Raw genomic sequence first — 23,066 nt, forward strand, 5'->3', positions numbered from 1 at the left:
TTTTAAACACTTTTAAATTGGTGTAGTATAAAAAGAATAATATTAACAATGAAAGCAGAGACATTTAAAAATAAAAAAAGTATAAAAAAATCAAATTACATCAATTAAATAGAAAAATAGTCAATAAAATATGTAATCATTTACATAAAAGCAGTTGTTATTAATGTCAGTGGTGTTACCGCAAAATATAAACAACAAATACTTCAAAGGAAAACACTTCAGGTCTTCATTAGGCTAAAGGTAATGCGTGATGAAGGGATCAGCACTGACCAAACATTTCAGTTAATAAAAGGTCATATTTTTTGTGAAAAATATCCATCATAAAAAACAAAAACACAAATGAATCATAATGTTTGCCAGTGGTGTTACTGCTTCTTATTCAATTTTTTTAGGTGGAACACCATTGACAAAACCGCATACCAGCAAATACATTTGTGTGATCATTTTTTGGAGTAGAAGATATAGCAACTGTAGGTTGAATGTACGAGTTTGGCATTTAAAAATAAATGGCAATGCAATTTCAGAATGACCCTTCCAAAGCTCGCATAAAAAGTGGTACGTTATAAAACTTAGTGGAAAAGAGATGAGAAACAAATGAAACAGAAAAATGAGAATTAATTTATTGACTTGAAAGATTTATTAATTCTCAATCTTATTAAAAATAAATAACGGTATGGTAAAATAAGCAAAAATGACCAAGAATATGTAGTAGTGTTTTAAAAAAAAAAAAAGAAAAAGTGACCAACAGCAATACAATCATTTAGTTAATATAAAAACACACATCATATACAAAACTACCACTTAAAATTAAACAAAATGCAGCAACTTATAGACTAAAAATCTATTATTTGGAAACAGTAGTTTAAGAGCTATTTAGGGACTGTTAGTTTGCTCTATTCAGTGTTAATAGTGCTTGCTAAAAGATTTTTCTCAGTGTAACAGAGTACCTTCACCCTTTTAACAATGAACCTTCAACAAAATTAGGAGCTAAATGGATTAGTAAAGCCCTTAAAAATTTCTACCCCCAGGCTAAACACTTTAATGAGCAAAATAATAAAGTGCATGTGCAACGCTGAATTGATCTTGACATCAAACACGAGGCATCTGTGAGTGTTATGGAGCATGTAGAAACAAGAATGTTGGCAGTGTTGACACTTCTTTCACTTAAGGAATGTTTTCAACCTTGGTAAATAATTAGACAGCCACTGCAAAGGAAGTAACCGATTATGAATGTATTAAATACTGTCATTCAAATAATTTACAGCGACACTCTTCATAACAGAGCATGCTGCTGTTCTGCATGAGAGAAAGCTCCAGTGCCATCACCAACATGGATACAATGCATGATTATAAAAAGCACTAAAACACGATTGCAAGTGCACCATAGTACAGACTGTCCAGAGGTCACTACTGTTAACAGCAGAACAGAAGAGAACTGCATATGACATGAATCAAGGTATGTTTGATTACCTATTAAAGATCACCGATGTTTCAAAAACTGGGCAACAGCTGATTTGCTTTTTTTAAAGCACTGAATAAATAGATGTACGCATGAAGGCCAAAAGCACGCATACTAAGGATTGTCCCAGTGACAACAAAGACAGTTCAGAACAGCATGTTTTGGAGGCGAAAACAAAAAGAAAGTTTGGAGGCAAGTCAGCTATATTTTTTTGAGTTCTGGCAGTCCTCAGGAGGCAGCAGACATTTTTTAAGACAGTAAGAGGAAGAAAATGTGTATCCCTCACTAAAAAAAAACAAATAAAACAATCAGGGGAAGCTCTTCGGCTAAATCAGTGCCTAACCAATAAATACTTCAAGTAAACAAAAATGAATCAAGTAAAAATACCACAGATTGTGGGTAAAGGACTACTTCAACCCAAAACACATTCAACTGAATTTTCTGCTTGTACAGATGGTCTCTTCGATCACCAGTCTGATGGAAGTAGGTCTCATTGCAAGGATTTTTGTAATCACTGTACTCAGAACTCACAAGTGCCACCTGACTTCACTTTCCACTCTTCTTTGGCACTGGGGGTCTTTTGGCTTGCCACAGGTTGTTATGGATAGTCAGCGCGTCTACACTGACAGACACAGTCTTGGCAGGGATTGCAGTGAACTGCTTGCGGTCCGAGCTGTACTTATAGAGTTTGTCGATCATCTTCTTAGTGATGCTCTTGGGCCCTGTACCGGTGAGCTTGTGGATCTCCTCCGTGTCAGGGAAGTAGGAGTAAAGGGCTCTGAACATGCAGCCGCTGTCACGGAACAAAATCATCAAGTGGTTGGATTCACACTTCTCCAGCTCCTACAGGAAAAACAAAGGAGGCAATGATTTTTTTAAGACTTTTTCCAGTTTTATGGAAAATTAAAAATTCCAGTTGTTATCTGTAATTAAAAAAGCTGGCAAACTGGTCAAACCTCAAGAATGGAGTTCTTCTGTGGTTCATTTACTTTCCCTGCCAAGCAGCAATGAGCGATGGCGTTGTGGATTATCGGCTTGTTGGATTTTGCACTTGGCTCCTTGAAAAGCTTAGGTCCTACAGAGACAAAAATATCAAAATAAATGATCAAAAATAATAAATGGACAATGGAGGAGAGGATTAAAGACAATGGTCTCGTGATTTTCACTGTATTATCAAAAAAATACATGAAAATCTATGATAGAATCTATTTTGAATTATCCAAAGCAGTCTTATGGTGTTTCCTGAGAAAGTAATTTTTCTATCCACACTGAAAGTGAAAACTGCTCCACAATAAGGCTGCAACTAATGACTATTTTGATAATCGATTAATCTAATGATTATTAGAATGATTATTCGACTATTTGTTATTGCAACGATGAATCATTAGCTCTTTACCGATTATTCAGCTTGTGCCCCGACTTAAAAGGTTGTATTAAACATGCTTACTAATAATAAAGAGGACAATGTCATCTTTTAAACATACCTCTAAATGACATTGACTGATTTAAAGTAAAAAAAAAACTATTGTTATCAAGTGTTTTTGTCTTGTTTTCCATTTAAAATCCTTAAAACAAGATACATTTACTTGAGAAGAAACATATAAGATATTTAGACTTGCTAGAGAATGTATCTTAAATATACAGTAAGTGTTTAGCTGCTAAAGAAAATGTACACAGTTTTAAATAAGTTTTTGATATTTATATTGGGAAAAAAAGCCAAAGCAAAAACAAATCAAAAATGTATTTTGTTGCATTGTATAATGGGGCGAAGACTAAAAAAATTAATATTTTAGCATATTGCTAATTTTCTTCACGATAATAAATGCACAGTGCCATATATTATTCAATAAATCACAAGCATCACGTTATAATCTAGCTGCATTAAGCGTGCGCGCTCGAGGGATGAGCGTCCCCGCAACAGAGCGTGCATCAGATTTTTAAACCAACATTGTTGCCCAAGTTCACAAGAGGGCACAGGAAATCAATGTAAGCCAGCACGTGTCATAGCTCTTGATTATTGCAATGAAAATACCTGGCTTTAAAAAAGAAGAAGAAAAAAAGTGTATTCCATTTTAAGTGCATAACGATATCAGCAGATTAGCCAATTTATATTCTCAAATATTAAGCAAAAAAGTAGAAACGGTTCAACAGACAGTTCTATGTTTACTTGTGCTGTATGGTAGGCTATATCGAGGCCACGGTACTACCACAGACTCAATCTTGGTAATACCAGCAATACCTCAGTGTTTTTCATTAATTGCAATTTTATGCAAGTAGTAGAGATGCACCGATTGCAATTTTCTTTGCCGATTTCGATTTCCGATTTTTTGCAAGTGTGACATGCCGATGCCGATACCGATTTCGATTTTCTTTCTAAGAACTATTATTGACCACATATACAAACAAAATCTACCTTTCTTCAATGCTAAATTTTATTTTCATAATAAAATAAATTATTAAACATTACAATTTCCCCCAAACTGCACTAAGTTACAGAATCTTCTCTCACTTAAACAACTCTCAAAATAAAGTGCTCTGTGACTGGAAAGAGGTAGAAATAACAATTAACTGCAAATGAGTTGCTTTATATAACAGATGTAATTTTCCACAATTTTTATAAATGGACCTTTTTCTCTTTATTACTCGTCTAACAAAACAATTCCAAAGATCTGAAACGCTGAAGTGTCCAATACGCTCAACTTACGTTAGATGTACAAATATCAGTTGTAAAACTGAGCACTGCTTCGGGAACGGCTTGCATACCTGTCAACACTCCCGTTTTTCCCGGGAGTCTCCCGTTTTGTTATTTCTCCCAAAAAAACTCCCGTAATTTGTATGGCCCAAAACACGTTATATGAATAATCAAATCAATATATTATTCCAAGGTGGTCCAGTTGCCAGATCTTGAATGAAACGCATCCTACTCACACAATCGACACATCATACAAATTACAAATCATGTATGACCTCAATCTGGAAACCAAAACCCAGTTGCGCTGTTGATATCCGCGCAGGCAGTAAACGCGGGATGTTAAATCAAGCATCACTGGTAGATTGGAGGAGAAGAATCAGCTGGTGCTCCGGCGAAAAAAACGAAATACATGTACATTTAACAACAGCTGGATGGAAGAATTGAATTTCATATCCCGAAGCCATATCGACAATGCCCACGCCTTTTGCAATGTGTGTCGCACTTATTTTAATATCGGACACGGTGGGAAAAATTATGTTAAATCACAACGGCACAATTTGTATGTCTTTAGCCTGCCTCTGCCATCCAGCACCCCCCTTCCCCTCTCCCGGATTTGTGTACCCAAATGTTGACAGATAACAGGCTGCGTGTGTTACATGACACGAGATTAAACAACTCAGGCAACTCGACGATGGAAAGTACCTCATACTCTGTATCGAGGAAATGTATCCGATTTCTGATCCCTCTGTCCTAAACTATGGAGAACGGCTGGTCATCCAGGGCCATGAATTCCATAATTTTCCTCGTAATTGCTTTGGTCTTTTCGCTGCTTATACCAAGGAATGATAGGAGAGGCTGCTGACTTGTGGCTGGCTCTGAGGTCTGGCTAGCTTTAGCCGCTTTCACTTTTTAGCTTCTTTTTTAAAATGGGCATTTTTAGCTGGGTGATGGTGTTTTAAGTGTCTAATTAGGTTTGTTGATCCGAAAGTTATTGTGGTGGTTCCCCCACGGTTTACGTTGGCCTAACAATTATTATAAATTTCGAACTTTATGTATTCTTCACTCACACAGTGAAGATCTCCCACGCCAATGACATGTTTACATGTGGCTGTGACGTTATTGCCTGCGCCGCTGGCAACAAAACGGACCGGCTTGGAATCGGTAAGACGTGAGGCTGACCGGCCGATCAACGGTCCGGGCATGCGGAAAATCGGCTAATTCCGGTCCCTGGCCGGTCGATCGGTGCATCTCTAGCAAGTAGATAATATTCCAAAACAGTAGTGGGTTTCAGGTGAACTTGCGAAGCAACATTTGGTGCAGCTTAGACTGTACCTCACCTCAGTAACAGCATGTATCTGAGCTCAGTGAGGCAGAGCACTCGATGGAGCACAACAAAATGAAACAGAACACCGGTTCTTGAGACGCGCTTTTTAAATATGAACTCCTTTCAACCTGACAAAGTGTTTTAAAATGCATTAAAGAAGCTGATAAGAGAGCAAGACATAACAGCCAAAGACCTCCACTTTAGGGGCCATTCACTCTGAACGTGCTTTTGCATCCGTATTTTTCTATATAAACGTGCTAGATGAACGTCATAAACAGTTTGCCATATTACTGTATTTTAGCATTTCATGCTGGTGCACTGCGATTTTTAGACATTGTTTTGATTTAAAAGGTAATTCTACCTTAAAAAGCATCTCAAGACACCCGTGTTCTGTTATATTCGATGCGCTGTGTCCGTTTATTAGTCCATGAAATTAAGTTCTGAACGGCCATTCAGAAAAACAAGTCAACGTCAGTGCTTGGCACACATCAATTTTAATGCACATTTTAGGATTCGAATGTGCATTTTAATCAAAATTTTTATTCAAATCTTCAAATTGTTACATCTTAAAATGAAGCAGGATTTTGCACCAATAAGATTTCACTTTGGGCAGCGCTACTCAGCACCAGTGTTAAGAAGTTAACTGCAATTAAAAAATGTAATAAATTACTAAACTGAAATACATTTTCATGATATGCATTTACATTTCAAACTAAATAAAATAAAAATGATCACAAATTAATAAAAAAAAATTTATACACAATTTGAAACCTTTTTATATCACCCTCATTAAACATGAAAATGCAGCTACACAGCGATAACATTAGATGGCCCTGAGAAATTCAACACTGTTAACCACATTTAAATAATATCAGTTCACTCATTAACTTTAAACTAAAAATGAAACAAAAAACTAAAGCTAAAATAAAACTAACAGAGAAAACTAACAAAAACAAAAGGACAACTTGAAAATAAAAAGTAATTTAAAAACTAGTGTGACGGCAGTTCAAATAGTTTTTGTAGTAATTAATACCAAAACGCTGTCGATTGAGCGTAACTTGTATTGAACCCGGAATATTCATTTAATTCTTTGGAAGCACATATTTCCACTGTAAAAGCATTAGTGGTCAATAAACAACATAAATTGACCTTTAAGCCTGAACTCTCAAAACCATCCAATACTGTCTGACAAGAATTGAAGTGTGCTTTTATATATCAGTGCACACTGACAAACATATCGTCTCATACATGGTCGATATAACATCAGCATGTTGCTTTTTTAACACAGGATGTTACAGGAATCTTAAACAGGGTAACTAAATTAGTTTACAGGTTTAAATCCTTCCTACAGAAGGATTTAAACCTGAAACGTGAAAGAACTCACCCGTATATTCAGCCATTGATATTGATGTAATAGAAGATGCAGTGGAACCGTTGTCCCAGTCTCTCTCTGTAGTCCGACTGGAATTGCGACTGAGGCCTGGAAATGAATCTACTGAATCCCCTCTGTTCATGGAAAGAACAAGCAGCGACAAATAAGTAAAGTGACACCTTTGGAGTTCACAGTCTGAATAGAGTCAATTGATTCTGGTTAGAGTAATCAATGAAATGCACACATACAAACACCTGCACACACCCTGACAGTGAAAGAGACTTACCGTTGAGATCCCGCCCTCCTGAGTTGACACTGTCTGGATCAGTGGTGGCTACAGAGGCCAGTGACAGACTCGAGCCAGACTGGGCACTGATGAGGTTCTCATCTAGTGAGGATCATAGAATGAACATAAGTTGTGGGGGGGTTACAATTAAAGCAACAAAAATGCATTTAAAATGTAAGGCCAATATTGCCTCAGTAGTGCTAACATTTAAGTATTATTTGATAATATCCAATTATAGGACTATATAGTCATTACTTAAGTTTGGTTTAAGTGCCTTTGTAGACACTGTAGCTGTAAGCCATCGGCATTTGCTGTTTCAGAGATGAATGTTGTGCATGTCCTGCATTACTCCTTTAAATTCAGCAATAATTTAAATCACAGAAGACACAGTTAAAACACTTACTGGCAGCGGGGCACTTGGGAAGTGTGTCAATTGAGGGCTCCTCCTTCAACACAGACTTTGGCCGTAGCTTTTTGGGCTTGGTGATTTTAGGCCTGGGCTGTTCTTGCTCCTCAAACATCTCCTGCTGTTTCCGTCTAAGATATTCCTGCTTTATCAACTCTCTCCTGGCTTTCTCCTCTTCTTTTCTCATTCTTTCCTCTTCAGCTTTCCGTCTAGAATTGGGAAAGAAGAGAGGCTCAAAGAAGGTTCTCAAAATTCAAGGGCAATGGGGAGCATCTCTTGATCATATCGATATCTATGGTGGAAGAAACTTCTGAGTTTGTCAAATACCTGGTCTCATCTCTCTTCTGCTCACTTTCAGCCTCCAGATGCTGTTTGCGGAGCCGAGCCTCCTCTGCCTTCTTTTGTTGTTTCAGCAGAAATGCTGCTCGCTTTTTGGCCAATTCATCCTCAGCTTTTTGCTCATCCTGCAGACATATCAGTATAAAGTAGTAGAAAATGTATAATTACATTTATAGGAGTAAAAAAAATATTTTTGTATATTTCTAAAGGAAATGTAAGTGGTAGTTGCAGCATTTAAAACTTGCCGCCTCAATGCTAGGGTGTTGTGATGGTTGCCATAGCTGTGTTATGCAGTTGCTAAATTGTCCTGAGTGGTTCTCAGCATGAGATTAATGTGTTGAGAGGGTGTTCTGGATGGTTGCTTACTTGCCCAAGTCTCAGTAAGTGCATTTCCATCATCAGTTCTGAGCATAGTGAGTAACACCCAACTTTCAAATATACATTCTTTTTTGCAGGTGAAAACTGTAATTACTTAGAAAAGGGCATGTCTCTTCTACAAACCACATGATTTGAGATTTCATTCATGTCCATAGCTAAACCAATGCAGGACACGTTCCGGTTAGGGATTATTTGCTTAATTTGCTCGAAGCAACTTCGATGCATCGCATCATTTTCAAGTTTTGTTAATAAATTTAGCAGGCTTATGAATCATGAATGTGAGACCAAACCTTGCATTTCTTAAAATAAAGCAGATGGAGGGCTATATCTGGGGCCTATAAAATGCAAAGACATAAACTAATAATAAAAGTGGTATTGTTATTATATAAAAAAAAAAAATAAGTGAAAAGACCAATAATATTGCATATTTTGTCCCACTGAAATGCTAATTCTACACTACAGCACTGATTTTCAGTTTCATGTAGATGTAAATGTACTGGTATCAACAACAGTAAGGTTATCTAGAATATCTATAAAAAGTAAAATGTTAACAACAGTGTTGCAACCCCTTTCATCAGGTGCTTATTGCTTCAAATGAGTAACCTCTTGGAATTTCTGAAGGCAAACAAAATCAATTATATTTTCTTACACATTTTCATTTAAAAAAAAAAAAAGTGTATTTTGCTTATGAAAATGTAAATTATTATTATTTATTTTTTTAAACATGTCTGTTTTATTTTAATGTATTGTAGATTCATCTGTAAAGCACTTCGGTCAGCTTTGCTGTGTTTGAGTGTGCTTTAGAAATAGATAGTCTTAATGTCTATAAACATTTAACTCTTGTAACAAATTTATTATATTCCCTCACTCCCATATTGTAGCATATGACAAATTTAATAGAGCTGAAGTAGTGATATGATAATATGTTTTATGAGTCTATTTCTGCCTGAAGTACAGTTAGGGATACTATAGTAAATTCAAGGGTGGTCATGAAGAATTCTGTGCCAAATTCAAATGGTTTATGGTCTCGTGCCGTGCTTCGCACTGATTCTCGCAGCGCTGCAATGATCAGAGGTGTGCATTTAAGAGCTCAAAACTGGTCTGTGAGTAAAAACGCACCTGCATTGCACTCACGCTGCTCTTTCCATTGAGCCGTATCCATCTACAGAGCCATACAGGTGCATTAGTGGAGGTTGTGACTTTGCCTGTCTATTTGACGCTGCTGAACCAGATACGTCGCTAGAATTCAGAATCAGATGAGCCGCGGTACAAATGCATACCAACCCGTATAATGGAGTCTAGATAAACTTTTTAATGCAAACTTTTTAATGCAAACAGGAATTTGACGACAAATTTGATATGACTGATAAACGCCCCCCATTGGTAACCTAACACCTCCCCTCTCTCTACTAATTAAGACCTCAGAAAACAAATTGTGGACCTCCACAAGTCTGGTTCATCCTTGCGAGCAATTTCCAAACACCTGAAGGTAACACGTTCATCTGTACAAACAATAGTATGCAAGTATAAACACCATGGGACCATGCAGCCATCATACAGCTCAGGAAGGAGACACATTTGGTCTCCTAGAGATGAACATAGTTTGGTGCAAAAAGTACAAATCAATCCCAGAACAACAGCAAAGGACCTTGTGAAGATGTTGGAGGAACCGCGTAGACAAGTATCTATATCCACAGTAAATTGAGTCCTATATCGACATAACCTGAAAGGCTACTCTGCAAGGAAGAAGCCACTGCTCCAAAACTGCCATAAAAAAGCCAGACTACAGTTTGCAAGTGCACATGGGGACAAAGATCTTACTTTTTGGTGAAATGTCCTTTGGTCTGATGAAACAAAAACGGAACTGTTTGGCTATAATGACCATCGTTATGTTTGGAGGAAAAAGGCTGAGGCTTGCAAGCCTGAGAACACCATTCCAACCATGAAGCATGGGGGTGGCAGCATCATGTTATGGGGGTTCTCAAGACATCAGCCAGGAAGTTAAAGCTCGGTCACAAATGATTCTTCCAAATGGACAATGACCCCAAGCACACCTCCAAATTGTGGCAAAATGGCGTCAGGACAAAAAAAATCAAGGTATTGGAATGGCAATCACAAAGCCCTGACCTCAATCCAATAGAAGATTTGTGGGCAGAACTGAAAAAGCCTGTGCGAGCAAGGAGGCCTACAAACCTGACTCAAGTTACACCAGTTCTGCTTGAAAGAATAGGGCAAAATTTCAGCAATTTATTGTGAGAAGCTTGTGGAAGGCTGCCCAAAAAGTTTGACACAAGTTAAACAATTTAAAGGCAATGCTAGCAAATAGAAACTAAGTGTATGTAAAATTCTGACCCAATGGGAATGTGATGAAAGAAATAAAAGCTGAAATATATCAGTCTACTATTATTCTGACATTTTTCATTCTAAAAATAAAGTATTGATCCTAACTGACCTAAGATAGGGAATGTTTTCTACAATTAAATGTCAGCAATTGAGTTTAAATGTATTTGGATAAAAAGCATGTAAACTTCTGACTTCAACTTAAAATAAAATAAAAACTGGTGGTTGCGAGAACATTACAATCCCTTTTTCTGAGAAAGAAAAGTATTCCTAATGTCTTGTCAATTGCGCCCACATTACCTTGAAAAAGAAGCCCATGCCAGATTTCTTTTCCCCATCAGCTCCATCACTGGTGACATCCAATACATTGAAACTTTCATCATCTGGGTTAGCAGCCAAGTCAGACAGGTCTACTTCAACAAGATTGACCAGTCCTCCGGAAATATCTTCTGAGGAGACGTTATCTTTCCCTGGGCCATCTTCAAATGTAGTTTCAGGGTCCCGTAAGGTATAAGACATAGATTCATCAAAAGTGACACCCAGGGCTGCTGAACTTGGTTCCCTTGACACAGTCCTCAAATTAGCTTCATCATTAAGGTGGAATGATGTGATTTTCTGATTCCCTTTGTCCTTGTAGAGTGCGTCCAAACTTACAGAGTTTTGCACAAAGTCCTCAGGCTCTGCTTTAGGAGTTCTGCCCCCTTGATTAGGCCAGGCCTGGCCATCAGTAGGTGTAGGAGTGGAGCTCTTCTGCACTTTGCCTTGTTCCTTAACTAATAATAGCTCAGAAGGTTTGGAACGGGACCGTGCTGAACTCAGTTTGGGTGGCTTTCGCACCATAGGGCTGCCACTTGGCTCAATGTAATGTATTGAAGCTCTGACCATGGGTTCAGAGGGATTACTTTGGTCACTACTTGGTGGTGGAGCAGCGCCTGTTGGAGACTGGAGATTCTGCTTCATAAGCAGTTCCTGCTGGAGCGAAAGTTGCATCATCTGCTGCTGAATGCTACCTATGGCCTCGTTCAGCAACTCAATGGAGCGATTGCACTCATTTAGATCCATCTCCTCGTCCATATCTAAGGGACTCGGGGACATAGTGCCCCCACTTGCCCAATCAATAGAAGTCTTCTCTGGCTCTTTAAACTCTTTTGCCCCATCTCTCAAAGCATTGACACAGGAGTCTTCTTTTGATGACTTAACTTTCTCTTGATTGAGTTTTTGGCCATCTTTCAAGTAGTACTCAGATTTTGTAGGCAGAGGGAGAGTGTCACTCTTCCCTTTCTTCACTATTTGCAGAAAGGCAGCTTTCCCAAGCTTAAGCCTTTGTCTGGCTGTCAAGATCTCCATCTTTTTCTTTTGGCTTTCAATTGTACGTCGCTTTTCTTCAAGCTGCATATGGAGTTGGACAAGTTCAGAGGCCAACATGTTGACACTCTCCTTGTTCTGTTGATTGGGACTCTGATCTCGCTTAATTCTCCAGGAAGTAAAAGAAAAGGGGCAACTCTCCGAGCCATCTGGTGTTGTCCGCTGTGAACTGCTGGTGCTGGATCGGATGTCTTGGTTGCTACCAAACTTTTGCATCTTTCGCTCTGCAAAACTGGTCATACGTATGCTACCACTGGTAACACTACTGACCTGGGACTGCTGACCTGGGCTCGAACACCTGCTTACACCATCCTTTTCCTCATGTTCTTTTACATTAATGTCCTCTCGTAGTTTGAAAGACTCTTCATCCTCCTCATAGAATAGTTTCTTGTTTGGATGGAGCTCTTTAGTAAGCTCTGCATCCTGTTCTTCAATGGTCTCCACCGTCTCAATGTCAGATCCTGGCTGTAAATCCCAAGCTTGGACTGGCCTCTTTTCCTCAGGTACAGATGAATGAAGGTAAAATCCAGGTGACCGCTCAGCGGAAGACGGCTCAACACTACTCGTCGCCAATGGTCTGAAAGCTTGTGTCTGCGCAAGGGCTGGAGGCACAAATTCACTAGATTTGGGCTCAATAGTTAACTCAAACTCACAACTGGTGTTGGGAGTAAAGGTCCGGTTAAGGGTGTGTGGGGGTCTCCTTCTGGAAAATGAATTGAGGCTATCTCCTCCCGCAGCTCTCCGTGCTGACCCTTTCTGCGGTCCCTCTCCAGACTCTTCTTCCTTATTCAGGCATCTGGACTTCTCTTTAGCTGGTCTGAGAACTGCAGGCATTAGAGGTTCCAGGTAGTAACTGTCTGTTCGGGATTCGGAGGATGCTTCCTCTTTCCTTCCCAAAGTGCCTGTTTTAGCACCAGGGGTAGCACTTCGGCACTGTGCGTCCTCAGAGTTTGACAGGGTGATGTCATTCTTAGATGAATCTGCCCTGGCAATGGTTACCAGCTCATCCTCCTCATCCATATTAACGTTGCCCAGCAGACCATGGCCATTGACCCATCTAGCAGTGCACTGATTTGGATGGCTCTGGTGTTTGGGTGTGACAGTGGAGGCCAGGCTATCCTCACTAACAGAGCAGGTCAGACTAACGCTGTCACCAAAGGCCAAGTCTGCATCACGCTCCGTGAGAACATACCGATTCAGCTGAGACAGTGGCCTGATTACAGAAACATTAACAAGCAAATATACATTTTAATTTCAAATAGGAAAACAAAGCAAATATTTGAACCAAATGTTTTTTGTGTGAGTTCACATTTATTAATGGTGTTGTACCTCTGCCTTTTATCTGACCAAGCCACAGATCCTCTCGAGTGGCCTTCTTGTGTCAAAGAATTGGAGCGATTTCTACAGGCTGTAAAGAAAAGGGCATTACAGAGAATTTGATTACCTGTTTCTAATGGTAGTCACACTAACTGCATTACAAAAAAAAGGTCAGTGCAGGCTTAATACATCACTTCTAACTGGGTGAATCTAATGAAAACGCATCCGGGTCACATATTTTACCCCCAAATCAAAAAAATAAATAATAACTTAGAATTGATTTATATTAATCTTATTGAAGCACTATAACATTTTATGCATTGTGACATAATTTTATGACATTTAAACATCTCATTACCATAATGCAGACACTTTACTTATTGTAATTCTCATTAGACTCAATGGTGATTCTCATTATTAATAATAGTTAGAATGGAAAGTTTTATTATCATACAAATAATCTCACAATGCAAAAAATAATCCTCATATTCAATAAACACAGTATAATTTCTTATTTTTGATTTTAGTATTAAATATGACATGGTCATGGATTTTGACAAGTTTCATTAAATTCACCCAACTCATGGTCTCAGACAACAGGAGCGGTCACATGAAAATGCAGAAATTACTATATTTGGTTATTTTGAATTTTTAATACTAATGACAGCAGAATCTTGGTGCATTACCTGTGCTTTCCTCTCCTGACTGAACCTTCTTCTGTCTTTGCCTCAGAGGCAGGAGTGGATGAGACGGGCTAAAACTGGAACTCCCCTTATTACTGAAACAGCAAACAGAGGGCATGATTGGCAATCCACCAGCACACCAAAATAGGACGAATGATCTCCAGGGCCCCGGAGGTCAATACAGGCAAAATCTAATCGTAACTGACACTAAGCATTATCCATGTGGTTGGAAAATTTAGACGAGCAGCACTGCTGTTTAGCCCAATAAAATTACAGATTTTTTAACCTAAAACATTTTGAATGCTACAATCATAGAGCAGCGTTCATGGCACAAGTATGATGCTGAATTGTCTTTTAAATCAGAGTAGTTTGTTTATCATTGCTTGTGAAAAAAGATTAAGCAAAGTGAATCTTTGACATCACCCATTACTTTATTAAATTAACCAAACCAGTGCAGTTTTGTTTGATTATGTGGAAAAGACACAAATACAACATGTTAAGGCATACAAAACATTTATGAGATGATATGACTAAAAAGTGAATCAGTCATGCTAAGGCCTTTTTGGAGTCAAAAAGCTGAAAAGCAGAACATAATCATTGTTATTTGTTACTGCTTTTGTCTCTGTTGTAGGTTTACTTAATTTGCAGAGAGAATAATGTAATAATTTCCAAAAACAAATTCACATGTACAAACAGACAAGTCTTATGGATGACAAATTAAGACATGGGTGATATAAACTGACCAAGTATATGTAATATTTTTGAGAAAGCATATGAGCTTTTAAATGTCTGATTATAATACATTTGCCCCAAAACGTACACTTAAACCACTCACTGCATTAGATACAAAATATTAAATCAAGTGTAACCTGCAAACAAATTATGCTAAAACTAACTTTATCATTTAATTTTCCAAATTAGGAAAATTTTTTGTATAATGTTTTGCATGAAAAATTTACTTGTATATCTTTATTTAAAAAAGAAATTTTATATATATATATATATATATATATACTTTGATATTGTGTTATTTAATTATTTAGTGTTATTGAGTTATTTAACTCAGGTATTAAGTGTGACATAAGTGTCCAAACACTTTATGAGGCCACTGAATATAATGCTAATAGAAGAGAATCTGATTGTCAACACAATTTCATAAAATTCCTGTCAATTGCATTCAAAGCCACAAAGACAAATGGTTTTCCACTTGAAAGAGACATAACCATGAAGCACTTACAGAGGCTCAGATTCTTCAGGGTGCAGGAAGTACCTGTTACAAACTTCCGGGCTGTTCTGGACAGAAATTGCTGGATCAGACACACCAGGAGACACCAGGAAGCTCCGTTTTGTGGCATTAGAGATGGGCACAGTCAGCCTGGCACTCTTGGGCTGAGTCATTGCTTGTGCTGTAATTAGAGTATTAATTATTACCTTTAATACAACTGCCTAAATATGGTAGAGGCTTCTTGCAAATTTAACATCACCTGGTTGAAGAACTCAGATCTGGTAATGCTTTACAAGGTTGTATATGTTTACATTATTAGTATAATAGTAAACTAACTGAACTAACAATTAACAATACTTTTAAACCATTTATCAATTTTGGTTAATGTTAATTATTTATTTAGTATTTAGACATTTATTTATAAATTAACATTAGCCAAGATTAATACATGCACTTATTAAATGCATGATAGTTTTATTTTTTAAATGTAAAATTTATAGAACCTTATTGTGAATTTATTAACCCAGATCTTATCAGTTAAATTTTTTAGGCAGAAAAACAATGCTAAAAAATACTTGGTCAATACTATAACAAAAAGACAGCAAAAACATTTCTCACCATCTTTAAATTCCTGAACATCCCTTGGCTGGACAAATTCCGGTTTGACTATCTCAAACCACCAAAAGAGCTCTGCTATAAACACCATGACATTGAGCTGCAGGAAGAATTGGACAGTGGGAAAATCAAGAACAGTAACATATGGATACAAATGAACCTGATAAAGATGACATTTATAATACATGACTGAACAGCTTACCTTGAGCACAGGAGGTGCATATAACATATCCTCCAAAGTCAAATAGAAGCTTTTGTTAAGGTACTCATTGGCAAACTCTTTTAGCAGCTGGATATTATAAAGGCTGTCTGCTATTGATGTCACCTCTTTTAAGCAGATATCTGTAGATAAAATAAGTCTATGTTAGCAAACAAGCTATCCTAAGGCATGCAGTTTCAGGCATTAATGAACTGTTAACAAAGGGCTGGAATATCGACAATATTTGCTAGAGGGCTAAAATATTGGGAAAAAACACGTCACAAAGCCTTTATTTAGCTCGCAAGGCAATCTGAGGTGAAGCAACAGGGGTGTGAAACTACAGCACCAGAAAGCAAAAACAACAAAGCTTTAAAAATTCACTTTATAGCATCACACTTCAATCAGGAGAATGTAACACATTTCTTCACATTAGGAATTACATTAGCGACCTTGAATGAGACAGTTTAAGAGACGCAGTGCTTTGTTATGGTTTGTTTTTTACAGGGATGTCCCGATACCATTTTTATTTTTTTTTAGATCGCTACGAGTACCGTTATTTCCATTTTGGTAATAGCCAATACCATGTCCGATACCCGTTTTTTTATTTCCGCTCTTTTTTTCTGAATTCCATATAAACAGTTTTTTTTTTTTATCATCAAAATGGTGTTTAAATAAATGAATTAAAACTATAATCAAATGAAAATATAACAATTACATTTTCAACATAATATTGTACTTTTATCAAATGAAGTGCTTTTACATACAGAACCTAACACACAATACGAAATCAATCATTGAAAGTTATATTTTGTCAAATAAAGTGCTGCATAGCATCACATTTGTGAGATATTGCTTAAATGTAATACAATTACTATTGATTTATTATTAGTAGTATTATAGTGAACATTTCATAAACACTACAGTAGTGATATATTTCTGTCATACTTTTCTTTTCATTATTTAAATTGAGCTTTTATTTTTAAGTGTTTCTTTGTCGTTATGACGGTCAATCCTGAAAAGCTAGTTGCTACATGACTCAAAGTGATTATTAAACCGCAAAAGGCTGTTATTTAATTAAATAAATATGTTGTTTAAATCTTTATTGAAGAATCTAGCAATTCAACAGTCATTATTGCATAACTCCCATGATTCCAGATTAATGGGAGATATGATAAAAAAATAATAACAAAAAAGGGCAAAAACAGAACAGAACAACTAAATTCATACCACCTTCCCCACCCTAGGGACTTATACCATGCCACGCTAATTGGGCGGTCAGTGCCACACAATTACTCAACCTACACTGTCAAGATAATGGAGAAGGGGAAACCAAAACTTATCAAAATGATTCAGTTTGTTTAATAAACAGAAACACATTTTTTCCAGATGTAATAACTTTACCATTCCTTCTAGCCACAGTTTGACAGATGGCATCTCTGTCTTTTTCCAAAACCTTAATACAAGTTTCTTTGCCACAATAAGCCCAAGTGTTGTTGAAATTTTTGGAGTGGGGCGACTTTATCTGAGATTCCTAATATCACCAGAAGTGGATCAGGCTTCACTTCACTCTGATATAATTTGAAATATTAGTCCAAAATAGAGTTAACTTAGGACAGAGGACATAACTGTGCAGAAGAGTATCTTCATCAATCTGACATACCACATAATGGGGAAACATCTGGAAAAATTTGATGTAGTTTTGTTTTAGCATAACGAAGTTAATGGATGATCTTAAATTAAATAAGACTGTGCCTTGAGTTAATAGAACATATGTTCTTTAGTGCGTTAACCCATAGCTCATCACTTATCTCCTCTCCTACTTCTTACTCACACAGTAATTATATACCCTGTGTAGAAGGTGAAGCCTTGAATAATAGTGAGTAATAAAGTAGAGATATCAAGTGACTAATCCCACAACCAAGCCCCACGAGTTCATCAAGTTTAGCAGGATTAGTCGCATCAAGACTGGGTGTGTGCTTCCTTAGATAATCCCTAATCTGCAAATATCTGAAAAAATTGTTCCCATGTAGACTGTATTGTGCCTGTAGCTGACTAAACCAGGCAAAACTCCCATCTATGAATAGGTCTCCAACAGTTAGAATGCCCAGATCTCTCCACTAGTCCATGGTAGAGAGTAAATGATTGGGACCCTCCAATTGGTAAGAGGAAAGTTAAGAGCTTTTTTTTAAATTTTGATCTGATCCGTTTCCAAATGCAGATAATGCCATGAATTATACAACTTTGGTTATAGGCTGACTTATCCATCTTCGTAGGTGATAAGATCACCGCACAAATGTCATGCGGGCTACATGCTTCTCTTTCTATTTGGATCCAGGTAGTATGCGTAAAAGTGTGATCTAGCCACATTATGATAGTGTGAAGAGCACAAGCAGTATAATAGAGAAGTTTGGAAGGGCCATTCCACCATATGCTTTGGATTTTCAAAGATGGGCTTTACTTATTCTATGGGCTTTAAAGTCCATAAAAAAGAAATAATATTTGAATAATAAGTTGCTTGAAAAAAATCTTAGGCAAAAATATTGAAATGTCTTGAAATAGATAAAGAATTTGAGGGAGAAAGATCATTTTAATAACACTGACCCGTTCCACTAAGGAAATCGGAAAAGATCTCCTAAACTGAATATTATTTCGCAATTTGGCTATTAGAAGGGCAAATTTGGCTTTAAACAATGATTGAAAATCCTTTGTAACCTCAATTCCTAAATATGTACATTTATGATGGGTTATTTTGAAATGGAAATTTCATAGAACTGAAACATCTTTTAGTTTTATAGGCATTAATTCACCAAAATGAGAGATAGTTTCAAAAATGGATGAAAAAGTAGACTGAGGCTTGGTAACATATGTATATCGTCAGCATATAACGAGATTTTACTTAATGTATACTTTGATCCCAATATACACAGATTTAGCACAGAGTGAATGACTTGTGCTAGAGGCTCAAGAGCCAAGGAAAAGAGTAAATGAGATAGAGAGCAACCCTCTCTGTAATTGAAATGGTGGAGAGACCAATCTTTTAGTAAGAATTCTCACACATAATTACAATAAATAATTTGTATCCACTTTTCAAAAGTACCACCCACATAACATTTTCTCAAAACTCTAGTTGCTCGAAAGCCTTCTCTGCATCAAGAGAAACAACAACCAAATAATCTATATTTGTGCTCCGAGAATGGATTATGTTAAAAAGACTTCTACGATTCGAGAAGGAGTGCTTATTTGGAATAAATCCTGTCTGATCAGGGTGGATAATTTTACCGATTACAGAATTAAGTCTAATTGACAAAGTTTTTGCCAAAAAATATTAGTCACACGTCAGGAGTGAAATTGGCCTATAGCTACCTGCTTTAACAATATCTTTCCCTTTTTTAAGTATTACTGTTATAATAGCTTCATTTAAGGTAGGAGGTAAAGCGCCAACAGCATTTGCTTGGGTATACATTTTGAATAGACAGGGTGAAAGATCATCACTGAATTCCTTAAAAAACTGATTTTTCTTTATCCAAATGATACATTTTTTTGTTCCAGATCTGCAAATTCAGCCCTTTTCCTTTTTTTCTTGCAGCCTGAAAATAAATAATACAGCCCTGATGTAAGCTTTCAATGTTTCACACAGTATTGAAGGGAATGTTTCAGGAAGATTGTTCATCTCAAGAAAAAGGAAATTTGATCTCTTAAAAAGCCACAGAATTTTGTTTCCTTCAGAAGCTGTCGGTTCAAGTTTCCATAACTAATCAAAATGAGGTAAATTAGCTAAATTTAGAGAGAATGAAAGAGGAGAGTGATCTGAAACCACTATATTGTGATACTTGACCATATTTGCAAATTACACTTATTTAGCATCCATTAAAAAATACATGAGCGGTCTAGATATGGGTCCGATACTATGTTCAGGTAACCCGCAATAAGTAAATTAGTCTGATACTAATACAGTTCCCCAATCACTGTAAGATACATGCCCTCCTTATCTGCAATAGCTGTCTTGTGAATGAATGGTGTGCCCTTTTTGAATAGTATGGCCACCCATCTTGATCTGACTGTGCAAGTGGCATACTAAGTTTGACCAAACCACCTACATCTTAGCTTAATATATACATTTTTATTCAGATGTGTTTCTTGGAGATAAATTATGTCACTTTTTGTGACATTCCAAGTAACCACAGTAAGTTGTCTCCACTTCTCCCAGTTGCGCTATATTATCCTGCAAATATGTAGGCTCGTACCAGGCTATTATGAACCCCATCATTGTGAAAGAAATGGTCACATAATGAGCCCTCCCCTTAACATTTTCAATGTCTTGCCTATACTAAGAGAGACCTGCAAAGTAAGGCACAATCCCACTAAGGAAGTTTTTATATATTCAATTTAATTTTGATATATATATATATATATAATAAAAAGAACTTCCTTAGTGGTGTCCGAGTCCTTGCCCTGGGAGAAAGAACCTACCCCATTGGCTATTAGTTAAATGGTCCGGTAAACAGTCTCTATAGAAACGAACATGTATTCATAGTCTTTAAACATGAACATTTAACCACTCTCCAGTTAATCATCACCCAAGAACAGCATTGTCGCTGTCTGCAGTCGCCAGATCCTCAGCATCCTTTCGGCCAGTACCAAAGTGGAACGCCGCAAACTCTTCTGCTTTTCTTGCGTCCGTATACACAGTCTCTGTGCCATTGAAAGTCACTTTTAACTTTGCTTGGAAAAACCTTCCATACCGCACTCCTGGCTTGTCCCAAAGTAGCTCTCTAGCTCTGTTAAACGCTGGTCTGCACTTTGCCACATCGGGAGAGAAGTCCGGGAATATACAGATCTTCTGGCCATTATAGGTGAGATCTTTCTGCTCAGCACCTCTCCTAAGGACTGTTAGGACGTCACTTCTCGAAAATAACGTAGTTACAGTACGAGTGATCGTGGCAGCACGGTCCACTAGCGGATAAACTTCTAGGGACAACATGTCCTAAAAGAGGTCTGAAACAAAAGTGTTCACCTGCTTAACCTTTTCAGCCCCCTCTTTTAATCTGGCAATCCGCCCATTTTGTCTTCTAGATCGCCCCTCCAGATCCATGCACTTATCTGTAAGAAGACTCACTTCTGCACATAAGCATTTCACCTCCGATTGAAGCTTGGTTATGGCATCCGAAAAGATCGTGGTCGTAGTTTGCAAGGCCAGAATGTCAACCTGAGTTTCTGATTTAAGAGCAGATATTTCTCCTCTAATAGTGAAGGCTCTCTCTTCAATAAGAGTGTCAATCATCTTGCATATTTCAACTTTGGTAGCTCTTAGATAAGAACGCAGTGAGTTAATGGCCTCCAGGATTGTAGTATCTGTTGACCAGTGTGAAACTTCACCTGGCTGAAAAGCATCATCAAGAGAGGTTGGTGCGATAGAGCCTGCCTCGCTCTGCTTTTTGCCTTTCGAGGATTGCATCTTCGAACGCGCTTTCATCTTGTTGCCAATGAGTGTAAATGAGACTTGGGCTAACCGGGGTTGTCAATAAATACTTAATTTTTTATGTAATCAAAATGTCAAAATGGATGATTTTGTGGGAGTTGCAGGGGAGTGTGACCTACTGACCCATGGCTCACTAGTGCCCCCCAATTAAATATGTTGACTGTATGTGCCTCACGCTACAAAGTGAATTTGCGCTCTGTTCACTGTCGTCTGCTACAAACAGAGAACTCAATACTCATGATAGTGTTGTCCATGTAGGAGTCAATGAGGAGCTTTAAAAGGTACGTGCAGCCGACGTCTGCACAACACGTTCTCCACACAATCACAAGCGCTCACATTTGAAGTGTACAGCACAATCAAACTACAGTATATATTTATCTCATTAAATCACAGCTTATGCGGCTACATAATCTCACTTGGACATAATGTGATTTACATTTAAGCACTGAATGTTTACACAATGACATCCATACGTCATATGGTATCGGTTCATTTTTACAAGCACAAGTACATGAGCGCAGTACATGATTCCGATACCAGTATGGGGACATCACTTTTTTGTTATTAGACGCAGCATGCTAAAACCCTCTGGGAGAAGTTGCATCTATAAATTCACCCGACTTTCAAAGCAAATTTATTCATCACCTTTAACAAAATACATGACAAATTCCATCGAACTTTAAAATCACTTGGGTGTACTATAGTAGATTTGTGCACTAAAAGGTTTTATTACATGGATCACTGGAATACTTGACTCTGATTGGTCAAACATGGCATTCAGAGCTCAAGTATTTATGAATAATGACTGTTGTCCATAGCAACACAGTATAACTGACTTTCGTTCATAGTTTTATAACTACGGTTTCTTACATAGCTTTGATCAAGTTCTACTAAATCAATATTTAGTAGCAGTGTAATTCTAAATAAAATAATTCCAATATATATGAAAAATAAGGCATTTCAGGGTGAAACAAGATCCCTCTGCTTTGTTTTGGGGTGCTGATCACTGTCAAGATTTATTTTGTGATAATGATGAGCTGGTTGTACATTAACCCTTTAAATAATTTAGACTGTTTGTTTAATTTCTGTCAGTTACCCAATTAAAGGGCTGTACTTGTATACATTGTGTCTGTATATTGCTAAGAAATGCATATGATTGCATCTGGTGAACAAGCCCCTAAACCAGACTAGTTATACAGGGCTTCCTTAAGGCTGTCTTTTCAACTAGTCATTCAGACAAACTTCTGTCTAGTTTATTTTGAAAACATGTAGTTGTGCACAGCCCTTCTTTTTATATCACACGTGATACAATTACAGGTTGCTGCAATGTTATCCAACAAAACAGTAGCAAACGGTGTCCATTTACCATCAAGCTTCATCAGGTCTGGGCAGTAGTAATGGACCACGGTCAGCAGTGCAGCACCGTCACACACGTCCCTGATCAGGTCCTCCAGCAGGGGGAAATATGGCAGCTGTCTACCTGAGGCATAATCCCGTCGATACCGTACCTGTGGGTGACAGACAGGAGGAAGACATGCTGTCACAACCACCTACTACACTATGCCACAATACAAAAAGTAACTTTTT

The 23,066-nt window shown here is 37.5% G+C and overlaps 1 protein-coding gene across 1 annotated transcript in view; it reads right to left on the minus strand.

The window, feature by feature from the left end:
- Nucleotides 1-159: 159 nt before the first annotated feature.
- The window catches only part of LOC127631614 (calmodulin-regulated spectrin-associated protein 1-B-like), a 44,709-nt gene continuing 21,802 nt past the window's right edge, over nt 160-23,066 (minus strand). The window contains 14 exon segments of the mRNA XM_052109875.1: nt 160-2,302; nt 2,416-2,534; nt 6,860-6,981; nt 7,134-7,146; nt 7,149-7,235; nt 7,537-7,748; nt 7,867-8,003; nt 10,897-13,174; nt 13,291-13,369; nt 13,965-14,056; nt 15,199-15,367; nt 15,805-15,901; nt 16,004-16,143; nt 22,846-22,987. Of these exon segments, the coding sequence (XP_051965835.1) occupies nt 2,006-2,302; nt 2,416-2,534; nt 6,860-6,981; nt 7,134-7,146; nt 7,149-7,235; nt 7,537-7,748; nt 7,867-8,003; nt 10,897-13,174; nt 13,291-13,369; nt 13,965-14,056; nt 15,199-15,367; nt 15,805-15,901; nt 16,004-16,143; nt 22,846-22,987 (3,984 nt within the window). The 3' untranslated portion in view covers nt 160-2,005.

The sequence above is a fragment of the Xyrauchen texanus genome, chromosome 3 (assembly GCF_025860055.1).
Source record: "Xyrauchen texanus isolate HMW12.3.18 chromosome 3, RBS_HiC_50CHRs, whole genome shotgun sequence".
NCBI classification, from domain to species: Eukaryota; Metazoa; Chordata; class Actinopteri; order Cypriniformes; family Catostomidae; genus Xyrauchen; species Xyrauchen texanus.